The 21861-nt window shown below is 43.8% G+C and overlaps 3 protein-coding genes across 3 annotated transcripts in view; 1 reads left to right on the forward strand and 2 right to left on the reverse strand.

Moving 5' to 3' along the window:
• The window catches only part of SLC4A1AP (solute carrier family 4 member 1 adaptor protein), a 28140-nt gene extending 26946 nt beyond the window's left edge, over positions 1 to 1194 (reverse strand). Inside the window, 3 exon segments of the mRNA XM_021088411.1 lie at positions 1 to 776; positions 779 to 826; positions 1134 to 1194. Coding sequence (XP_020944070.1) covers positions 1 to 776; positions 779 to 826; positions 1134 to 1194 — 885 coding nt within the window.
• Positions 731 to 11061, forward strand: SUPT7L (SPT7 like, STAGA complex gamma subunit). Its single transcript, XM_005653046.3, has 6 exons — positions 731 to 1098; positions 2217 to 2317; positions 3121 to 3730; positions 5464 to 5788; positions 7005 to 7242; positions 8456 to 11061. Exons 3-6 carry the CDS (start codon positions 3318 to 3320, stop codon positions 8716 to 8718), a joined length of 1239 nt encoding a protein of 412 aa, XP_005653103.1. The 5' UTR covers positions 731 to 1098; positions 2217 to 2317; positions 3121 to 3317; the 3' UTR covers positions 8719 to 11061.
• GPN1 (GPN-loop GTPase 1) overlaps positions 10071 to 21861 on the reverse strand; it is a 24056-nt gene continuing 12265 nt past the window's right edge. Inside the window, exons 10-14 of the mRNA XM_003125289.5 lie at positions 20622 to 20704; positions 19036 to 19075; positions 18340 to 18430; positions 13772 to 13879; positions 10071 to 11711 (exon numbers count right to left, since the gene is read on the reverse strand). Coding sequence (XP_003125337.3) covers positions 11629 to 11711; positions 13772 to 13879; positions 18340 to 18430; positions 19036 to 19075; positions 20622 to 20704 — 405 coding nt within the window. The 3' untranslated portion in view covers positions 10071 to 11628. The remainder of the gene's footprint in view (positions 11712 to 13771; positions 13880 to 18339; positions 18431 to 19035; positions 19076 to 20621; positions 20705 to 21861) is intronic.

Consider the following 21861-nt stretch of genomic DNA (forward strand, 5'->3'; position numbering starts at 1 on the left):
CTGAAGAAGAAAGAGCCGGGTGCTGCCTCCAAAGCGAAGAACATGCCCGACGTGGACCCGACAATAGGTGCGGGGTGGAATGCGCGTTTTGTTAAGGAAAGTGCCGTGGGTGCTTCCCAAATCGTAGAGATAGAAGCCGGGCCCGTGGCCGTCGGATTCTGCATCGGGGCTGGACACCCTGTGCTGCAACACGGCGTGGTAGCGAGACACCGAAGGGTGCTCCAGGCACACATCGCAGCTAGGGAGCCTCCCGAAAAGGCAGCAACTCATGCCTTTCAAGCTCCGGCTGCCAAGGATGGTGCCTCCTTTCAGAGCCTCTAGGCCGTACGGGGCAGTAGCGGGGCCGCCCCATGGCGGCTCTCGGTAGGGGGGAGCCCGGGCCGGGCAGCCGGGGGAAGGAGCCGCTGTGGGGGGCCGCGGCTGCTCCTTCGCTGGACCCCTAGTCTCCCCGCTGTCCGGCTGGGCCGGCAGGGCATCAGGCTCCGCGGAATCGGAGTCCGGCAGCGCCGTGGGCCTTTCCTTCTTCACCTCTTCGGGGTTTGAAGTACTGGTTGCCGTGACCTTGCTCCGTTCCGATGGGGCCACTGGCAGGGCTGGCTTCTTGAAGTCGCCATTGAGTTCTTGGGAAGCCAGAGGATCAGACTGAGAAGTACTATCAGCCATCCTCATCGGGTGCAGCCGCGAAAGCTGTTCCTGGGAAACCTCACCACCCTCGGCCTCTACGTTCCTTTCCACGCCTCCCTCTCCGCAGCTCCCAGCGGCTTCTCTGACAGGGATGGTGGAGTTTCCCCTTCACGACCCAGAGCGTTGTGAAGAAGCGAGTAACCTGCGAAGTTATAATAAGAGAATAACAGAAAAAGGCGGTCAGGGTGGCGTCAGAATGGGGACATCTTTAGAGGTTGCACCTGGATTGTAATGACTTCCTGCGGCAGAGCCTAATGGAGAAGAAGCGCTTCCGGCGTCTTGACCCACTAATCAACACACCAGCCTTCCGGGCCTAACTCGACCCTCGCCTCGGGCCTCTCGGAGTCGTACGGCAGCTCAGCACCGCTCCTGACACGCGGCACTCCCTAGTGGAGCCTTCTTCCCTCCGTCCAGGTTCAAATCTCCCCGTGTTTGGGTTGCTCTAGCACTAGGCGACCCCAGGACCCTGTGATTGGCGCCCGCGTCTGCTGATGCCGACGAGGTCCCCATAGGAATTTGGGCATTGCTTGGGCTTGGTGCCTGTCCTTCGTGCTCCTTTCGGTGAAGTTAGGGGAGAGGACGATTTTTGTTGTCACTTGATAAATTCATTTACTCGTTTGTTCTTTCACTCTTTCTGAAACCGATTAATGAGCCATCACAGTGTAGTTGTTAAAATAGAGAAAACGCTGTAGCCTGACCATTTTCCCTTCAGCCACTTCTGACCTTAGGCAATACAGTAGGCCTCAGTGTCCGTGTCTGGAAAATGGGATAATAATAGTACCTACTTCATAACGGTAGTTGGGAGAATTGAATTAAACAGTAAAGCCTGGTAGGTAATAGGCACTCAGCAAATTTTAGGCACTCAACCAAGATCGTAGTTGTGAAGGATATGTGGAAGAGTAAAATTGAGATAAGTACAATTTTAAATCCAGGGAGAAATGCTGTGATGGAGACATGCAAAGTGCTGTGAGGATATAATGAAGGGAGATGTCCTGGGGAGGTGATGGAGAGAGTGACTTAAGCCATACTTAAGAATGAACATATGGAGTTCCTGTCATGACTCAGTGGTTAACGAGCCCGACTACTATCCATGAGGAAGGGGGTTCAATCCCTGGCCTTGCTCAGTGGGTTAAGGATCTGGCGTTGCCACTGATTGTGGTGTAGTTTGAGGAGGTGGCTTGGATCCCTCATTGCTGTGGTGAAGCTCTGATTCGACCCCTGGGCTGAGAACCTCCCTGTGACGCAGGTACAGCCCTAAAAGACAAAAGACCAAAAAAAAAAAAAAAGAAAAAAAGAAAGAAAGAATGAATACGAGTCTTCCAGGGATGGGGTGTGTGGCTGGGCATTTCTGGCAGAGATCACAGCCTAAAGGATCAGCTAAGTAGTCTGCTGCTGTTAGAACTGAGGTGGTCATTTTTTCCAGGAAGTTCCTCCTTTGTGTCTTCTCACTGCACCAGCCCTGTGCCTCTGGAAGAGCACTTATCACACACTTTAATATTGAAATGTTCTTATGTTTTTCTCCCTCACCTCAGGGCAAGGATCTTGCATTAGTCTTTATGTCCTCTCATGATACCTGGCATTCCATAAATGTTTGTTGAATCTGAAGAGACATATGGGCAATGAATCTGGAGAGGTGAGTCGAAACCAGATTGTAAATTTTGTTAAACGGTAAACCACAAAATTTTGACTGACTTTTTTTCCAGGAGGCACAGGGAAGACGTTAGACCTGAATTAAAAATATTAAGTCTAGCATCACTGTAGAAAGATTAGATATAAGGAGAGACTGAAAGAAGGGATACCAGTTCAGAGACAGCAGAAATTTCTCAGATTCTTCCCTGTGTATGTCAGCAGTTGAACACATAAGACCATTTAGATTAGTGGTTCATGGATTTTTCCACCAGAGCCAGTTAAGGGGTCTCATGCCTGGAGTTCCCGTCGTGGCTCAGTGGTTAACCAATCCGACTAGGAACCATGAGGTTGCGGGTTCAATCCCTGGCCTTGCTCAGTGGGTTAACGATCCGGCGTTGCCGTGAGCTGTGGTGTGGGTTGCAGACTCAGCTCGGATCCCACGTTGCTGTGGCTCTGGTGTAGCCCGGCGGCTACAGCTCCGATTCGACTCCTAGCCTGGGAAACTCCATATGCCGAGGGAGCGGCCCAAGAAATGGCCAAAAAAAAAAAAAAAAAAAAAACACAACAACAGGGTCTCATGCCTGGCATTCACAGAGTAACAGCCATCTTCTCCCATCTTTAACTCCATCCCCTCTTCTCCTACTGAGCCAGGACAGATGTGTCAGGATACTCTGAGAACTATTCCCCTTAACATGGACACTATAGCCCCAAATACTATTGCACCCAAACTCCATCTTGTAATTCAATCCATAGTGTATGATTGTAATGACTGACTGGCATCTAATAGATTTCTCTTAATTTCTTCAGGGCGAACATCCTTGGTCCTACGGTGTTGCTAACACTGACATTCTTCTAAGTGAACTGCCTACTTTTTATGTGAATAACTGGCTAGAATTCATATTTCTCACTACAGAAGCCTATAATCTGCAGTTGCTAGAGATTTTAAAACACTTCTTTTAGGATATCTACATTTAATTTGAAAGCTCTTCCTTTCTTATCCTAAAATGTTGAGATATTGGGGAGAGATACCAATCTCATCAAGCCAGACCAACAGAAGTTCCTTCGACTTGCTCCCTCGGGAGTTCCGACTGGTAGAAGTCCATGACCCACCCCTGCACCAGCCCTCGGCCAACAAGCCCAAGCCCCCCACTATGCTGGACATCCCCTCAGAGCCATGCAGCCTCACCATCCACACCATTCAGCTGATCCAGCACAACCGACGCCTGCGCAACCTCATTGCCGCAGCGCAGGCCCAGAATCAGCAGCAGACAGAAGGTGTAAAGACTGAAGAAGGTGAACCTCTTCCATCCTGCCCTGGGTCACCTCCTCTTCCTGATGACCTCCTGCCTTTAGACTGTAAGAATCCCAACGCACCATTCCAGATCCGGCACAGTGACCCAGAGAGTGACTTTTACCGGTAAGGCAAGGCTTGGCTACACTTACTTTTCTCAGAAAATCTTCTCAGCAGCCCTCTTAAGCATGTAATGCGGAAAACTGAGGATGGAAGTGATTGGCTTGGCCAAAGTTGCTCAGGTAATTAGTGGGAAATCGAAGACTTGAACCGTGATTTTTCAAATCCGGAGTCTGTACCAGCCCCAAGGTACTACACTGGTCTCTAAATTAGGCCATAGCGGAGTTCCCGTCGTGGCGCAGTGGTTAACGAATCTGACTAGGAACCATGAGGTTGCAGGTTCGGTCCCTGCCCTTGCTCAGTGGGTGAACGATCTGGCGTTGCTGTGAGTTGTGGTGTAGGTTGCAGACACGGCTCAGATCCCACGTTGCTGTGGCTCTGGCGTAGGCCGGGGGCTGCAGCTCCGATTCGACCCCTAGCCTGGGAACCTCCATATGCTGCAAGAGCGGCTCAAGAAATAGCAAAAATAAATAAATAAATAAATTAGGCCATAGCCTCATAGTCCTTAGAGTCAGTCTTTCTGTTTAATTAAAATGTATACTGTGGGTTTAGCTCCATGCCCTCAAAATGAGATTCATGGACTTATTCTCATACTGCTAGGAACCCACAGGTCCCATATAAAAAAAATTTTTTTTTTTTTTTTTTTTGGCCACGTCTAGGGCACAAGAAAGTTCCCAGGCCAGAGCTCAAACCTGCGCCACAGCAGTGACCCAGGCCACTGCAGTGATAACCCTGGATATGATAACCCACTATACCACAAGTAAACTCCCTAAACAATTTTTTAATCACATATTTTCATTTCAGTAGCATAGTTTAAGAAACAATAACATAAAAATGTTCTTGGAGTTTCCAGGCAGCACAGCAGGGTAAGGATCCAGTGTTGTCACTGCTGTGGCTTGGGTCACTGCTTTGGCACAGATTCAACCCCTGGTTCTGGAACTTCTGTGTGCTGTCGGCACAGCCAAAAAAACTTGTTGAAAGTTATTTTTAGGAGATTAGACAGCTTTTTGAGGCTTTTTGTTTTGGAAAGATTATGATTTTCACAGTAATGATTAGGTGCAAAACAGTATATCATAAAGAACATGCAATCTGGCGTCAAAAGCTCTATCCCTTAATAATACCAAAAGGACCTTTGGCCAGTGCGCCCCTCTGACCTTCGATTTCTTCACCTGCCAGAGTAATAATATGGATCCCTACCCATTTCACTGCATAGGATAGGACAAAAAAGTTTTGTAAGCTTTATGTGTTTTCAGTTGCTTTTATAAAATTGAGTTGCTTTCCCAAAATGGTCTGTTGTAGTTAAATAAGATTCTCCTGATTGGGACTGTGAATTTCTAGAAGTCCATATTGCCCGGCTTTTGAGGAACCTATGTGCTAGTGAAATAGAGCACCATCGAGCAGTATCTCAGCTGTATCTTAAAATTAATCAGATCCTAAATGTGATCAGAATCAAGCAGTTGATCCAAGGAGAAGGAAACTTCTTGTTCACTAGATATCCTTTTGTACTGTTTGCTATGGACATGTGTTACCTATTCAAGCTTTACATCATTGGAACAGCTCGGGATGTGACTTGGGTTGTGGCGCCATGCCCTGGCAGCAGCAAGTGGGCTACGTGACCTGCCTAGGAGTCCTGTGGAAAGCTGAACCAGTGGTTTGATTGGAATTGTAAAGCCCCAGGGAGACAGGACAGGTCACCGTTTGCAGGAGCACTAATAACACTACCTTGTCTCCACTTTCAGCGGGAAAGGGGAACCTGTGACTGAACTCAGCTGGCACTCCTGCCGGCAGCTCCTCTACCAGGCAGTGGCCACAATCCTGGCCCACGCGGGCTTTGAGTGTGCAAATGAAAGTGTCCTGGAGACCCTAACTGACGTGGCACACGAGTACTGCCTTAAGTTCACCAAGTTGCTGCGCTTTGCTGTGGATCAGGAGGCCCGGCTGGGGCAGACTCCCTTCCCTGACGTTATGGAGCAGGTGTTCCATGAAGTGGGCATTGGCAGTGTGCTCTCCCTCCAAAAGTTCTGGCAGCATCGCATCAAGGACTATCACAGTTACATGCTGCAGGTAAGATGACCCTGAGAAGTCAAGTCAAGGGGTGTTTGGCAGGATCCCATCACACTGGTCCTAGAGACAGGGTCTTAGGACAGAGGGGACTGCACTGCTTTCCTCTTGGCCCTCTGTCCCACTGGCCTCATCACTGACCTGGCCAGACCCAGGTGTCTCCTTTAGTCAGTGAATTATAGCATGTGGTTAGCATGCTTTTATTCAAAAAATCTTTATCAGTGCCTGCTATGAGTCAGGCACTGTGAGATTCAGTAGTTAATGAGACAAGCTCCTGAACTTGCATCCTTTTTTTTTTTTTTTTTTGGCTCACCCACAGCATGTGGAAGTTCCAGAGCCAGGATCATGAGCTTGCTGTCTCGTTGAGAGGGAAACAAAAACACATAAACAAATATTGATCAAAATAATTTCAGATGGCATTAAGTGCTATGAAAAAGAAACAAAACTGGAGTTCCCGTCGTGGCTCAGTGGTTAATGAATCCAACTAGGAACCATGAGGTTGCAGGTTCGATCCCTGGCCTTGCTCAGTGGGTTAACGATCCGGCATTACCATGAGCTGTGGTGTAGGTCACAGATGCGGCTCAGATTCCACGTTGCTGTGGCGTAGGCCAGCGGCTATAGCTCTGATTTGACCCCTAGCCTGGGAACCTCCATATGCTGTGGAAGCAGCCCAAGAAATGGCAAAAAAAAGACAAAAAAAAAAAAAAAAAGCAGAGTGAGATGATACTGCCTAAGAGTGGAGCGTGGAAAGGGGGACACCATTTTTGATTAGGACCGGAAATATTGAATCTCTTCAATCCTTGTGGCTTTAGGCATTTTGTTCACTGTTTTGGTTTCCCCAAATCTAAAATATGATAAGGAACTCTTCACACCCAACAGTCTGCTAAGCAATCCAGGTTTCCTACAATGTTTATTATCCACCTTGGTACACCTGTCAAATAGTTGTTATGGCCAAAAGTGTGATCTTTAATCTCAGTTCGGATATAACACAATCTAAATATTTTATACTTTTATGTACCTTGTAATTAATGACATACACATTCTCTGGCAAACAGATTTTCTTTACACATCTCTCATTTACAAATGCAAACTCAAATCCCTTCCACTGGCAGTGGATGCTTTATTCATGTTCTGTTGGCTTTGCCCTGGGCTGCCACAAGCTGACTATCCAACTGGCTTTCAGCATTTCCTTGGAAAACTGACTCTTGCTTGCCAACAGATTAGTAAGCAGCTCTCTGAAGAGTATGAAAGGATTGTCAATCCTGAGAAGGCCACAGAGGACACTAAACCCGTAAAGATCAAGGAGGAACCTGTGAGCGACATCACCTTCCCTGTCAGTGAGGAACTGGAGGCCGACCTTGCTTCCGGAGACCAGTCACTGCCCATGGGAGTCCACAGGGCTCAGAGTGAGCGCTTCCCATCTAACCTGGAGGTCGAGGCTTCGCCACAGGCTTCAAGTAAGGGAAATCAACTTACCCATTTTGATTCTGGGAGATCTACCAATCTCAGTACTTCTTGCATTTTGGAATCAAATTCAGGAAATGGAAGAGCAAAAGTGGAGATAATGGGCAGGAGGATGGAAAGTCTAAAAACAAATAGCGCTTCACTGATCCAGATACCAGCATTCTCTTTGTAATTAGTAAAGAGAGAACTTGCACAGCTTTGTAGGCATCTTTCCCATAATTCCTAGTTAGGATGTAGATGCAGTAAGTGTTATCCTCTTGATTACCAGTTAATTCAGCTGACCCAGTTTGGGAGGGCTGATGGCCTCCTGTTCTCTGTATTCTGTACTGGTTATTCCTGATGCTTGTACTCAACTGATGAAGACAACTTCCAGATAGAAGTTATTCCAGATGGAATAACGTTAATTGCTCAAGGATGCTTGAATAGTTGGGGGTCTTTCTAAAGTGCTCCCAAACAAATCAGAAGTGAAGGGATTGAAACAGGGCTACCCAGTGACAGGCAGCTGGCCTCCTCTTCCAGACAGACCGTGATTACCTTCAGAACCAGATGACTCCATCCCTAAGTCAATTCGATTGCAAAGTAATCTAGATACTCAGTTATTTACAAATATAAATTGTCATTTCACCAGTGCACAAATAATGCAAATAGCCAGTCCTCCAGAGTGGCATAAACAGAATTAAGCCACATTTTGTAAAGTATTGGGCAGAGAGCCTTTCACCATGAAAGACATAATAACCACAGAACAGTATTGCCAGAACACACGGAGCAAGAGAGCCAAAAAAGAAATTGTTGCAGATGTGGGGTTCATGTCAGGATTCTGTACTGGATCATTAACTTTTCATAACATGAGAGAGGACCAGGGACCCAAACACAAGGCAGGAAAACATGACAGCCTCACCAAAGGGCAGGCAAATCAATGTAACCCCCGATGGAGAGCCCATGGTTGTGCCTGCCTTTGAACCATGAATCTCTCCACTTCCCTTGTTCAGGGAAAATGGAGGTGGATGGGATGGGGTAAAGGAGGGTGAGGAAGTGGAGAAGAAGATATTCAAAGCTGGTAACTTTCTGAGCAAATTCTCCAGCCAAGTAGAGAATCAGAGTGAAACCTGAGCTCAAGGGCCATCGGTTAGCTGTGGGTGGTGTGTGCTTTCTGCTTTGTTCCAGCCTTCCTTACTGCTAGTTAGTTCTATGTTCATCCATTCCTAGGTGCAGAGGCAAATGCTTCCCTTTTTTGGAACCTGGCCCATGTGAAAATGGAGCCTCAGGAGAGTGAAGAAGGCAATGTCTCCGGGCACGGCGTGCTGGGCAGCGACGTGTTTGAGGAGCCAATGTCAGGCATGAGTGAAGCTGGGATCCCCCAGAGCCCCGATGACTCAGACAGCAGCTATGGCTCCCACTCCACTGACAGCTTCATGGGGTCCTCCCCTGTTTTCAACCAGCGCTGCAAGAAGAGGATGAGGAAGATATAAAAGGCAAAGAGGGAGATTTTCTGCCCAGACCTACAAGACCCAACAACAGACCATGATACATTTGGTTTCCGTAAACAGCGATTTGACTCTTCTTCTTAAACACGGTGGATTTTCCTGATTTCAGTGGAACTGGATTTAAACCAAATAAGTTTGCATTTTCCTTTTGCATTCGGTTTTATAGTTTTCTACAACAACCAAGCCACCTTTCACAAACATGATGACGCTGGGGTAGTAATCGAGACAAATCACTGTCCCTGACTGTTGTCTTTACTGTGTGACAAGTGACCTAACTTCTCTAGAGCCATTTCTCTTGCACAACTGAGAATCCTACTGCTTTGACCGACCTTGCAGGGACGTTATGAAGATGGAAATGGTATTAAGCCTCAAAGCTGTGCTTGAACAGACGCACAAGTAAATATATGCTGATGTCAATTTTTTCTTTTAACTTGCCTCACTTTTGGTTCAGGTCTTTGGGAATCCAGTGCTAATGCCTAATAGGAAATAGCTAAACACTGCACAACTCACCTTTTTTCCCAAACTTTTTGCCATCCATGAAGTCTCCTAAAAAATCAGAGGGGTCTGTGGCAAACAGCCTTTTTGCTTATTCAGATAGCACCTCTCCTATCTCGGCCACATAGTCTTTCTCTAGACTTGTGCCATGGATCCCCATTTTTTGTCTTTACTTTCTGATTTCCACTCAGATTTTTTTTTTCACTATGTACATTTTTCAGTTGCTTCTTTCATTTTCTCCTTTGTAAATGAAGCAAACAGGACCTGTCCAAGGACAGGGTTGTGCCATTTTGTTTGTTGCATCGGCTTGGCCATCAGAGGACAGTGGTCCGTTCCTTTGCCAGAACTCTGTATCTGCACGTTGTGCTTCTCCTGGATGGACAGCCTCTAAAAGGATGACAAGATGCACCTTTCTACTTTACAGCATGTCCTGAACAACTTTACTGCTATTACTCACCCGTCATAGTATCTGCCCTGGTTGGCACCTGACAGTCTCAATCAGTATTTATTAAATGATGTGGCACTGGGATGATTAGGAGTAATTAGCAAATGTGTGTATGTTAAATACTGCTGAGGTTTGGTTTGGGGGTGCAGAATACAAGTCTTGTGAGATTTAGGGCACTCCTTTAGTACAGACCAAAAATCAAGGCCCACATTAGAGGGCCTTAAATGTCCCAGGCATTGAGAATAGAGATAAGTGCAACAGCAACAAAATGAGGTTATAATTTAAACTGTTAACAGGTTTGCTAATTGCACATCCTTGGTACATTTTTCTAAATGCTTCCTGTTCCAGGCTTAGCTTCATTTTCCCTTGTTTATGAAAGTACACATCAGGTGGTCAGTTTCCATAAAGTAGCCACCTAGTATTTCATTCATTCACTTAGCAAACATTTATTGAGTACCTACTATGTACTAGGCCATGTGCAAGGATACCTAGATGAGTATTTTTGTCCCTGCCCTTATGGAGGTTATGGCATAAGCTGGACAAGTTCCTCCTTAAGGAAAAAGTATTCAGAGGCACGAAGGGAAAGAAAAAATTGACATCTGACATCAGCATGTATTTACTGTGCAGATGGTTCCTATGAAGAGGCTCAAGTTTTTACACCGGTGGTATTCGTTTAAAATAGAGTATTAAAATTAATACTTCATGGTAAAACAAAATACTTTTATTTTTAGAATGTTTAAATTGGAAGAGAGGCACCAGATGGTCCTTGTCCTGGTTGGGGTACTCTGATAAAGCAGGCCATGTGAGCATTGATACCTGAGATTCACTTGGCCTGGAATTAGTTGCGTTACAGCAGTGTTTCTCAAACTTAGCATGCATCAGAATCCCCTGGAGGCCTTGTTAAACCAGATCGGTAGGCCCCACCCCCACAATTTTTCTGATTTAGGTCCTGAGTGTCCTGTTCGTAGTAACTCCTCAGGTGATGCTGATGCTTCTGGTCCAGAGACCACACTTTGAGAACCACTGAACTGGAATACAGGTTAGGCAGGGATAAAATTCCTTAAGAGAAATGTAGTATGTTTTTAGAAAGATACTATGAAGAATGTGGAGACTGAGCAAACTTTTTACCAGGGCTATTATGTATGGAACGTGCACCTGACCCAAATCCATGGCCTTTGAGTAAATCACTAAAGATACTCTGCATTGTAAGTTCAAGTTCAAGGGCCTGGCTTTGTACCTGGTTACTAGGTGTGTGTACATGGAACTTTAGTAAACATCATGTGGCTTTAAACCTCTCTTTTGAACAGAAGACTATCCTCAATAATTTTAATTGAAATTATGACAAGGAGGCTTACAACAAAGTTAAAATTAAAAACTTTTTATCCAAGTCACCATTGAAAGTGAAATTCTTATTCATTATGTTTGCCCACTTTTCTCAATGAACCCAGTGTTCTATAATAAGCTATCAGTGTGAGACACATTTCATACCAACGTTGACTGGTTGCCAAGGAGACTCCACCACCCTGGACACGCTCCTGTTTTCCATTTCCCTTTCTGCTGAAGGAGGGGAACTCATGGTGTGGATTCAAAGGCGAGATGCTGAGAAGTAGAGGGAGGCCATAGATCCAGCCTACTAAGTTCTCTCTCTGCTCCATCCATCAGCAGCAAAAGCATGTGAGTTCAAATGATAAAACTTGCAGTTTTAGCCTTAAAAGGGTATCAGCATCCAAAAACAGAATATCCTTCCTTGCAAAAATCCAAGGGAAAGGCCAAGGGAATCAGCATCTACCTGCCAGGTCCAAACTGTATTCTATCCTCAGCTTCATCTGAGTCAGGAGATATCACTGATAAGAGAAACTGCTATTCTGAACAAAACCGTCCTCTATAGTAAGTAGCTCCCAACCAGAGATAAGGATAGTTCCTGCACACAGTTTCAAGATTTTGTACTTTACAAACTATTTGTTTCTCTTCCAGTACTGTGCCATTGACTCTTGCATAAAATTCTGGAATGCTGGCTCTTCATGGCTTTCCTCTGTAACTGCAAGGGAAAAAAGGTCATTCTTTTCACACTCTCTCCATTGGGTAGATTAAAGCTGCTGCCACCCGTCCATCAGGAATACTACATTTGACCTTTGAACAACACTGGTTTGATCCAATAGTAAATACTAGTATTATACAATCTGCAGAACCACAGACACAGAGGGCCAACATAAGTTTTATGGGGATTTTCAACTACAAGGATGGTGGGTATTCCTAACCCCCAGGTTGTTCAAGGGTCAACTATACTCTTATTTCTAAGACTATAAATTCACTTCTCCCAGAAAGGAATTATCTCCCAGAAGTAGGTTCTATTTATCATATTACAAAAATGTACAATTTCTTTAAGTGGGGAGAATACCTTCTTCATAAAGCAACTAACATGAGGTCCCACTCCTACATATTTTTAACTGAGAGAAGTGAAAACCTATGTCCATACAGACCTATTAATGAATGTTTAGAGCAGCTTTATTCATAATAGCTAAAACTTGGAGAGTCAATCAGCCGGTGAATGGACAAAGAAAAATACGTCCGCATAATGGAATTACTACTCAGCCATAAGAAAGAACATGTTACTGATAGGTGCAACAAGATAATGGATCACAAAAGACTTAACACTGAGTGAAAAAAATCAAATTAAGTTCTGTGATTTCACTTATATGACATTGTAGAAAAGGCAAAATTACAGAAACAAAGATCAGTGGTTTCCAAGAACTAGTGTAATGGAAGGGACTGAATGAAAAATGGACATGAGCAAACTTTAGGGTGATGGATTCTTGATTACATTTCTTAGTTATGATGGTGATTATAAGACCATATATATGTATTAAAATTCATCAAACTTACACTTTAAAAGGGTGGAATTTGTAAATTATACCTCAATAAATCTTATTAAATGGGGGCAATTTACATTTTAGCATTAAAGAGAGGTTTGCTCCTGGGCACAGCTAGGACACAGAAGGGCTGTTTTAATAAACAGATTCTGGAAGTTACCACTGCGGCTCAGTGGTAATGAACCCAACTGATATCCATTAGGTTGTGGGTTTGATCCCTGGCCTCACTCAATGGGTTAAGGACCCAGTGTTGACATGAGCTGTGGTGTAGGTCACAGAATCAGCTTGGATCCTGTGTTGGTGTGGCGTAGGTCTAATTTGACCCCTAGCCTGGGAACTTCTATATGCGGTTGGTGTGACCCTAAAAAGAAAAAAAAGAAATAGATTCGTCCACAGTCAATAAAATTATGCCAAGTGGAAGACTTTTGGGTTTCCAGAGCCACTCAATCCTCAATGTTATGATTCCTTCTGACTGGTTTAGGTCTAGTGAGGCCTCTTTTTTTTTTTTTTTTTCTTTGGCCACAACCCCAGCATCCATCAGTTCCCAGGCCCAGGGACTGAACCTGTACATAGCAGTGACCTGAGCCACAGCAATAACAAACACCAGGAGTTCCTATCTTAGCACACTGGAAACGAATCCAATTAGGAATCATGAGGTTGTGGGTTTGATCCCTGGCCTCGCTCAGTGGGTTGAGGATCCAGCATTACCATGAGCTATGGTGTAGGTTGCAGATGCAGTTCAGATCTGGCATTGCTACAGCCCTGACATAGGCCTGCAGCAGTGTCTCCAATTAGACCCCTAGCCTGGGAACCTCCATGTGCCGTGGGTGCGGCCCTGAAAAGACAAAAGGCAAAAAAAAAAAAAAAAAACCCATAAAATAACAACACTAGATTCTTAACCCACTGAGCCAACGAGGAACTTTTTGTATTCTTTTGTATTCTTAAAACAACAATTAAACAATCCTGAATTCCTCAAATTAAGTTAGGACCTAAAAATGAGAAGACACATGACTAAAGGCAATATCCAGCTCCATGTGAACCATTCAGTAGGAAGCCAGGACTCTCAATATATGGAACTCTTGCCTGGTGCTGTTCCCTTTACCATTTCCTCTCTCCCGCATTACTGGCTACATGGATAAGGTCTTCTCGCAACAACCAGAAGTTCCCAGGCAAACAATGAGGAGAAGCATCTGTTCTGTTTTCATGAGCCATCTCAGCCACCTCTCACCTCTGTGGTCAATATCATCAGTATCACTGTCAGCTTCCTCATCCTCTTCATCTAAGGTTCCACGAGTTAGGATCAAGTCAGATGGGTCCAGCATAGGAGATGAGCTGCCTACAGAGAAAACACCTATCAGTAGCATGCCATGACATAGGCCTCCTCAAAAGAGTGATTTAAATCAGTAAGTAACTGATTAAAAATTGGCAGGATGGGAATTCCTGCTATGGCTCAGCAGAAACAAATCTGACTAGTAACCATGAGGATGCAGGTTCGACCCCTCACTCAGTGGGTGAAGGACCTAGCGTGGCCATCAGCTGTGGTGTAGGTGGCAGATTCGGCTCAGATACAGCATTGCTGTGGCTGTGATGCAGGCCAGCAGATGTGGCTCCAATTCGACTCCTAGCCTGGGAACCTCCATTTGCTGCAGATGTGGCCCTAAAAAGACAAAAAAATAAAATAAAATGTCCTTTTATAAAAAAAAATTGGCAGGATGAAAGTGGTCATGATCAAATATAAGATTTTATCTCTTCTAAATGTACTGTTAATACCACTTAACATTTCTACACTAGTTTATTTCACAAAGTGCTTTCATGAGACCAATAACCCAAGAGGTCTCATTTTTAAGTTAAGGAAAATAACTTTCAAGTAGCTTATCGTAGTAGTAATATCATTTGTTTTCACTAGCTCTCACCTTGGAAGAGCTATGACTTTTCCTATGAAGGCTGAAGACATTTGAGCAGACCTAGTGTGCTGGTGAGTCAAAGGTAAATGTGTGGAGCTTCCTGGTGGAAATTTAAGTTCAGAGAGAGTCTGATGAGAATAGAGGTGAAATGATAAAGGAGCCAAGGTATTATTCAAGCAAAAGAGGGGGGGAAATGGAAAGGCAAATATATTAATTGAAGAAATTCCCTACTCAGGGAAACTGAATAAGAGCTGATCTCCAATGATCAGGAAAAGTCTAATCAAGTAATTCTAGGGCCGTGGATGCAGCCCATGGGGACTGGTTTCTATGAGAACCTAAAACCAAGCCATGTAACCTAAAGCCATGGGAGGTCATGACCACTCCCTCTTCAGGAGCGTAAAAAGTTACATAAAGCTCAGCTGGGAAACAAGGGTGGCCAATAACAGCAACATCAAGAGGCAGAGATCTCAAGGGGCCAGAGGCCTTGAAAAAGGACGATGACACATGTGCTGACAGTCAGTGCTTCATTCTGCGCCCAACTAAGAACTGTGCAACTCTACCTGTGATTTTCTGCAAACAATTTACTGAAACTCCCTTAACCTTTAACAGGCTATCCAAGTACATTGGACCCTTTGCACCAAATTGAACATTTGCCATTTCAAGTATCCATGAGTGATTCCCAAGGGCCACAGCACATAGATGTTTATGTTGCTGAGAACTGCAACAAAGATGGCACAGGCAAGCTCATTTAACTGGTAATCCCAGCCAGGGTCCAGCATCTCCTCCTCCAAATGGCTTTGCTATTCTCTACTAGACATATAACAATAGCTGTCATGAACAGAAGTTCACTGCTTTAAAGACTAGTCCACCAATGACTGGGTGGGTAGGTGGGTATATATTAAATTTGAGCACGAACCTAGGAACCCCTAGGCAATCGACGACAAAACTAACTCAAACAATAAAAAACACCAGTAAATTTAACAAATTTAACAAAACTTACATGAGGAAAATACTCCTGAAAGACACAAAAATAGACCTGACAAATGTGAACACATTCATTGTTCTCAGGAAGAGTCAACATCATAGAGATGTCAACTATTTAATTAATGAGCAAATATAATACAATCCCAATATAAATACTAAAGAGCTTTTTTTAGCAAGCCATATACGTTGATACTAAAGGTCATATGGAAAAATAAACATGCAAGAATAATCAGGGAAATACTAAAAATAACTCTGAGGAGGACTAGCCCTACTAGATATTAAAACATACTATAAAGCTTCTACATAATTAAAGCAGCATAGTATAGGCACACGGTCTAGAAGAAGAAAATAGGTAATTCAGAAATATATCCAAGTACATATGAAACTTGGGTATATGATACAGGTTACATCTCCTCACTGGGACAAAGGTAGACTTTTTAATAAGTCATGTGGGTACAACTCTTTATGAAAAAGGTAACAGAGACCTCACACCATACCCGGCAATAAATTCTAAATGGAACAAAGATCCAAATGTAGATAAATAAAACCATATAAATACTATAATACAATCGGGATGAATGCCTCTTAAACAGGTGTAGGCAAAGGATTCTCAACCATGACTCAAAACCAGGTGCAATAAAATATAAATAAATTTGACTACATCAAAATGAAACAAAACAGTAACTGTTGCATGGCAAAACACCACCATGAACAAAGAGTCAAAGGGCAACTGACAAACAGGGAGAGAATATCTGCAACATGTATCACAGAAAAATGGAGACTATCCCTACCTAGAATAAGGGATATTAAAACTGGTGTGTGAACATTTGAAAACTCAAAGGGCCTTTATTAATCAAAGCCTCACCCCACAAAATACTTATCATGAAGGAGAAAATAACTTTATGATGAAAAACCTAGCAGACACCACTTGAAGTAAGTGACCAAAGACAAATCTTCATCCGTGCCTAGTGACATGATACACGGAAAAAACACAACTTCACATCTGTAAAGTTCTGCTAAAAAGGAGCCACCTGAATCAAATCATGAGGAAACATCAAGCCCAAACTGAGTCACATTTTGTACAAGATATAAGTCCCATACACTTCAAAAATACCAATGTCGGAGTTCCTGTCGTAGCACAGTGGAAACAAATCTGACTAGGAACCATGAGGTGGTGGGTTCTATCCCTGGCTCACTCAGTGGGTTAAGGATCCGGCATTGCCGTGAGCCATGGCATAGGTTAAGGATCCGGCATTGCCGTGAGCCATGGCATAGGTCACAGAAGCAGCTTGGATCCTGAGTTGCTGTGCCTGTGGTGTAAGCCAGCAGCTGCAGCTCCGATTAGACCCCTACCCTGCAAACATCCATATGCTGCGGGTGTGGCCCTAAAAACAAAACAAAACCAAAAAACCCCAAAAATACTAGTCATGAAATACAAACACACACTAAGGAGCTGTTCTAGATTAAAGGAAAATAAGGAGTTCCCGTTGTGGCGCAGTGGTTAACAAATCTGACTAGGAACCATGAGGTTGCAGGTTCGATCACTGGCCTTGCTCAGTGGGTTAAGGATCCGGCGTTGCCGTGAGCTGTGGTGTAGGTTGCAGATGCAGCTCGGATCCCACACTGCTGTGGCTCTGGCGTAGGCCAGTGGCTACAGCTCCGATTTGACCCCTAGCCTGGGAACCTCCATATGCCGCAAGTGCGGCCCAAAAAAATGGCAAAAAGACAAAAAAAAAAAAGGAAAGTAAGAGACATGACAACTAAATGCAACACAGATCCAGGATTTTCTCCTACTATAAAGGGCAAATGGCCACATGTAAATAAGGTTTATACATTATGTAATAGTAATGTGTCAATATTAATTTCCTAATTTTTTTTTGGTCTTTTTAGGGCCACACCTGAGGCATATGCAAGTTTTCAGGCTAGGGGTCGAATAGGAGCTGCAGCTGCCGGCCTACACCACAGTGACAGTAACTCAGGTCTGTGACCTACATCACAGCTCCCGGCAATGCCAGATCCTTAACCCACTGAGCAAGGCTGGGGATTAAATCTGCATCCTCATGGATACTAGTCGGGTTCAGTTCTGCTGAGTCACGTCGGGAACTCCTAATTTCCTAATTTTTGATAACTGCAATGAGGGTATAGAAAATAATACCCCTGGAAATAACTAGCAGGTTATGAACCTAATTAGTATCTGTGAGGATGTAGGTTCAATCTCTGACCTTGCTCAGTGGGTTAAGGATCCGGTGTTGTGGTGAGCTATGGTGTAGGTCGCAGACCCGGCCCAGATCCCACGTTGCTGTGGCTATGGTGTAGGCTGGCAGCTACAGCTCCAATTCAAACCCCTAGCCTGGGAACTTCCATATGCTGCACGTGTGGCCCTAAAAAGCAAAAAATAAATAAATAAATAAATAATAATAATAAATAAAAATAACAAAGTAGATATCAAGTATCTTGCCAAAGTACACCAAAAACTACCTGAAGAGAAAGAATCCAAAGTGATATAGCTGTATACAACTTTCAGGGGGTTGCCTTTCTAAATCATTATATACATATATAAAAAATATAAACATAGATAAATGTGATATGATATACATACACAGTGAATTCCTCTTTAACACAGGTGCTAGATATAGCTATGTCCATATGCATATACCTACATCTGTATACTTTAAAAATGTCAACATCATGGAAATACAAAAACAATGGATTCATTCACGACTAAAGGAGACCAAGAGACAACTAAACATAATGCAGATCTAGGATTTACCTAAATCAGTTAACTAACAGGCAGATACATTTCCTTTATCCTTTTCTCTCTCTCTCCCTTAAATATAAATACCTACCTACTAAGTGGAAGTAAGTGTACCCTCCTCTTAGTTCCTAACACCAAAAGACTGTTTGGTACCTGTGGCGGTCCCTGTGTCCAGGGCTATAGAGCCCATATCTTTCTGAAGGCGTTCCAGTTGCTCTTTCTGCTGCTGGCTTTGTGCATTGGCCTATGTACACAGAGAAAAATATCATCATATCAAAAAAGGAGGTCCACATTAGATGCTAGGCTTCTCACTGGAGATGACAAACTGTACATATACTAAAAGCTACTTAAACACTGAGACAGACAAAGGATGGATGATATGGGGACTGAAATACTGAGCAGGGCCCAGATTAGCAGAAGTTCATTCTGGGGGGTTCCGCATTAAATGTTTCAGAAACTGGACACAAAAACGCTAAAGAACCCTCAAAAAGACACAGCAAGAAGGTTCAGTGATAAGAAGTCCACTGAAGCCAAAAGGGACAGGACACCTGACCGTCTGGTATAAGAGCTGTGAACCACCTCTCTATTCTTTTTTTTTTTTTTTTTTTTTTTGTCATTTTAGGGCCCCACCCACTGCATAGGGAGGTTCCAGGCTAGGGGTCTAATCTGACCTGTAGCTGCTGGCCTAGGCTGTAGCTGCAGCCAGACCCGAGCCACACCTATGACCTACACCACAGCTCACGGCAATGCCGGAACCTTAACCCACTGAGCGAGGAGAGAAGGATTAGTGTATAGTTTGAGGTGGTTTTTTCAGTGGCCCTAAAATACACAAACAGCCTCCTCTCTTACCAGTGATTTCTTCAAACGTTCATATTCAGGACGATACTCTCTGGAAAGAGAAACACTTTCTAAATCCCTTTGATTAATAAACTATCGTGCCCAGCCCTACATCGATTATATTTCTTAGTACTGTGACAATAACAAAAGATCTTATGTCACCAAACAACAGATATAACAAGTCTTAATCACTAAGATTCTATCCCTAAGGAATTAAAAGCCAAGATGCCTGCCCCTCACCCTGAAATGAGCAAAGAGACAAAAGACCAACTGCTGAGCTGAAAAGATCAACTCTGGAAAGACCAAGACCAATGAGTTCCTCATTCATTTGGATAAATATGAGTAAAAGAAACTAAGCCTGTTGGGCTCAGGAAGCCCGATATATAATTATGTGGGTTTACCTGGGCAACAATGAAAAGATACAGAAAAGCGTCTATCCTGAAGCTTTGATAACATGCCAAAAAAAACCAAAAACAAACAACAAACAAAAAAAACCACCTTGTCTCACAGATAAAATACTGTGTCTGAAAAACCACAATGTGGCTATTAGGATTCTGCTAAGTACAGAGTTTGCTAAAAGCAGCCAATTATCAGGCCTAAGGAAAGTGCACTGACTAGGAGCGCTGACTCCACTTTCCTTTAGATGATGGAACTCCAGTATTCACCATGACAAAAATTCTAACAATCGCTTGTTACTATGTGTGAGCAATTGTGCTTGATGCTTTAGATAGACTTTCTCAAATAATCCTCACAATGACCTCAGCAATAAATGCTATTATCTCTTTTCTACAAATGATGAAAACTCCTAAGGTTACTCCCTTATCCAGTGGGAAAAAAGAAATCTTACTGATGTCTATCTGACTCCAAATCCTGTGTTCCTGACCAAGGGTCGACCAATGTGGCAAACAGGCCAGCCAAATCCAGTCCACTGCCTATTTCTATAAAGTTTTACTGGAACACAACCACGGCCACTTGTTTAGGAACTGTCTATAGTTGCTTTTGCACTACAATGATAGAGTTGAGTAGTTGCAACAGCATGGCCCAAAAAGCCTAAAATATTGACTTTTTTTTTTTTTTTTTTTTCTTTTTTTGCCTTTTCTAGAGCCGCTTCCTGCGGCATATGGAGGTTCCCAGGCTAGGGGTCTAATCGTAGCCGTAGCCACCAGCCTGTGCCAGAGCCACAGCAACGCGGGATCCAAGCCGCGTCTGCAGCCTACACCACAGCTCACGGCAACACCAGATCCTCAACCCACTGAGCAAGGGCAGGGATCGAACCCGCAACCTCATGGTTCCTAGTCGGATTCGTTAACCACTGCGCCACGACGGGACCTCCTCGACTGACTTTTTACAAAACAATGTCTGATGACTCCTGCTCTTCATCATTTAATACAGTGAATTCAGATTTTATATTCCTATTTTTTTAAAAAACTCAACAGGGACTTGTTATCCCTAAGTGTGGTCAGATCCAGAACACATCTGCATGGCAAATAGAATATAAACACTATGAAAACCAAAATATTTTGCCTGGCAAAACTGCTATCATATCAGAATTGTGGGTGACTAAAAATGCCATCAGTAGACTGTTCCTATATCCTCACCTCTCATATTCTTCCGCGGCACTGGCGACTTGCACGAAGAATTCATCTAAGCCTGTACCCAGCACAGCAGACACACCCACCACCTGCCAAAAGCATCATTAATGTCACTGGGGAAACAACTGCATATTGTTAAACTGTGTACCTTTTTTGGCCCAGTTCATAAAATCTTCATAAACGAGATTGGATACTTTAAGAAATCTCTGGCTAAGAATGAAGCTAAAAGAAGAAAAAACAGCATGCCTACTCTAAAGTCAAGGAAATAAGTCTATGAGAAACAGAAAACTGAAAAAGATAATTAGGACCAAGCAAGGAGCACTTCTTTTTATCTATTCCCTATCAAATCAAACCAGTCTGTTTTCTATAAAAAATCAGTATCTCAATGTCTTTACTTGGGCAATTAACATATTCCCTGCCACGCAAGTTCACTTTTGCTTACACAAATTTTACCCTTCCTTCAAAGCACATCCATATATACTGTATCCCCCAAAATCTCTCATTCAAAAGTGATCTACCCACTCCACCCCACCATCACCAGGTCCAACCTGTAATCTTTCTTAAGATATCACAATATATGTTACTACAATATATCATGTTTCAACTCTGTGTTTAGCTCATCTCTCCTAAGTACACCACAAATCTCTAAGGGTAGGATCCCTATCATAAAACCTTCAGGGGCTTTTTTTGGTTTTGTTTTTGGGTTTTTTTTTTTTTTTTTTTTTTTTTTTGCTTTCTTGGCCCACACCTGCAGCATATGGAAGTTCCCAGGTTAGGGGTCAGATCAGACCTGCAGCTGCCAGCCTACACCACAGCCACAGCAACACGGGATCCGAGCCGCACCTGCACCTATACCACGGCTCACAGCAACATTGGATCTTTAACCCACTGAGTGAGGACAGGGCTCGAACCCACACCCTCATGGATACTAGTCAGTTTGTAACCCACTGAGTCACGACAGGAACTCCAACTTCTAGTCTTTTATAAGCAATGCCTTAAAAACTTTTCAAGAGGGGAGTTCCTGCCATGGTGCAGTCGTTAACAATCTGACTAGGAACCATGAGGTTGCAGGTTTGATCCCTGGCCTCGCTCAGTGGGTTAAGAATCCCGCATTGCCGTGAGCTATGCTGTATAGCTCACAGACGCAGCTCGGATCCCACGTTGCTGTGGCTGTGGTGTGGGCTGGCGGCTACAGCTCCGATTTGACCCCTAGCCTGGGAACCTCCATATGCCATGGGAGCGGCCC

This window comes from Sus scrofa, chromosome 3, assembly GCF_000003025.6.
Source record: "Sus scrofa isolate TJ Tabasco breed Duroc chromosome 3, Sscrofa11.1, whole genome shotgun sequence".
In the NCBI taxonomy this organism is placed as follows: domain Eukaryota; kingdom Metazoa; phylum Chordata; class Mammalia; order Artiodactyla; family Suidae; genus Sus; species Sus scrofa.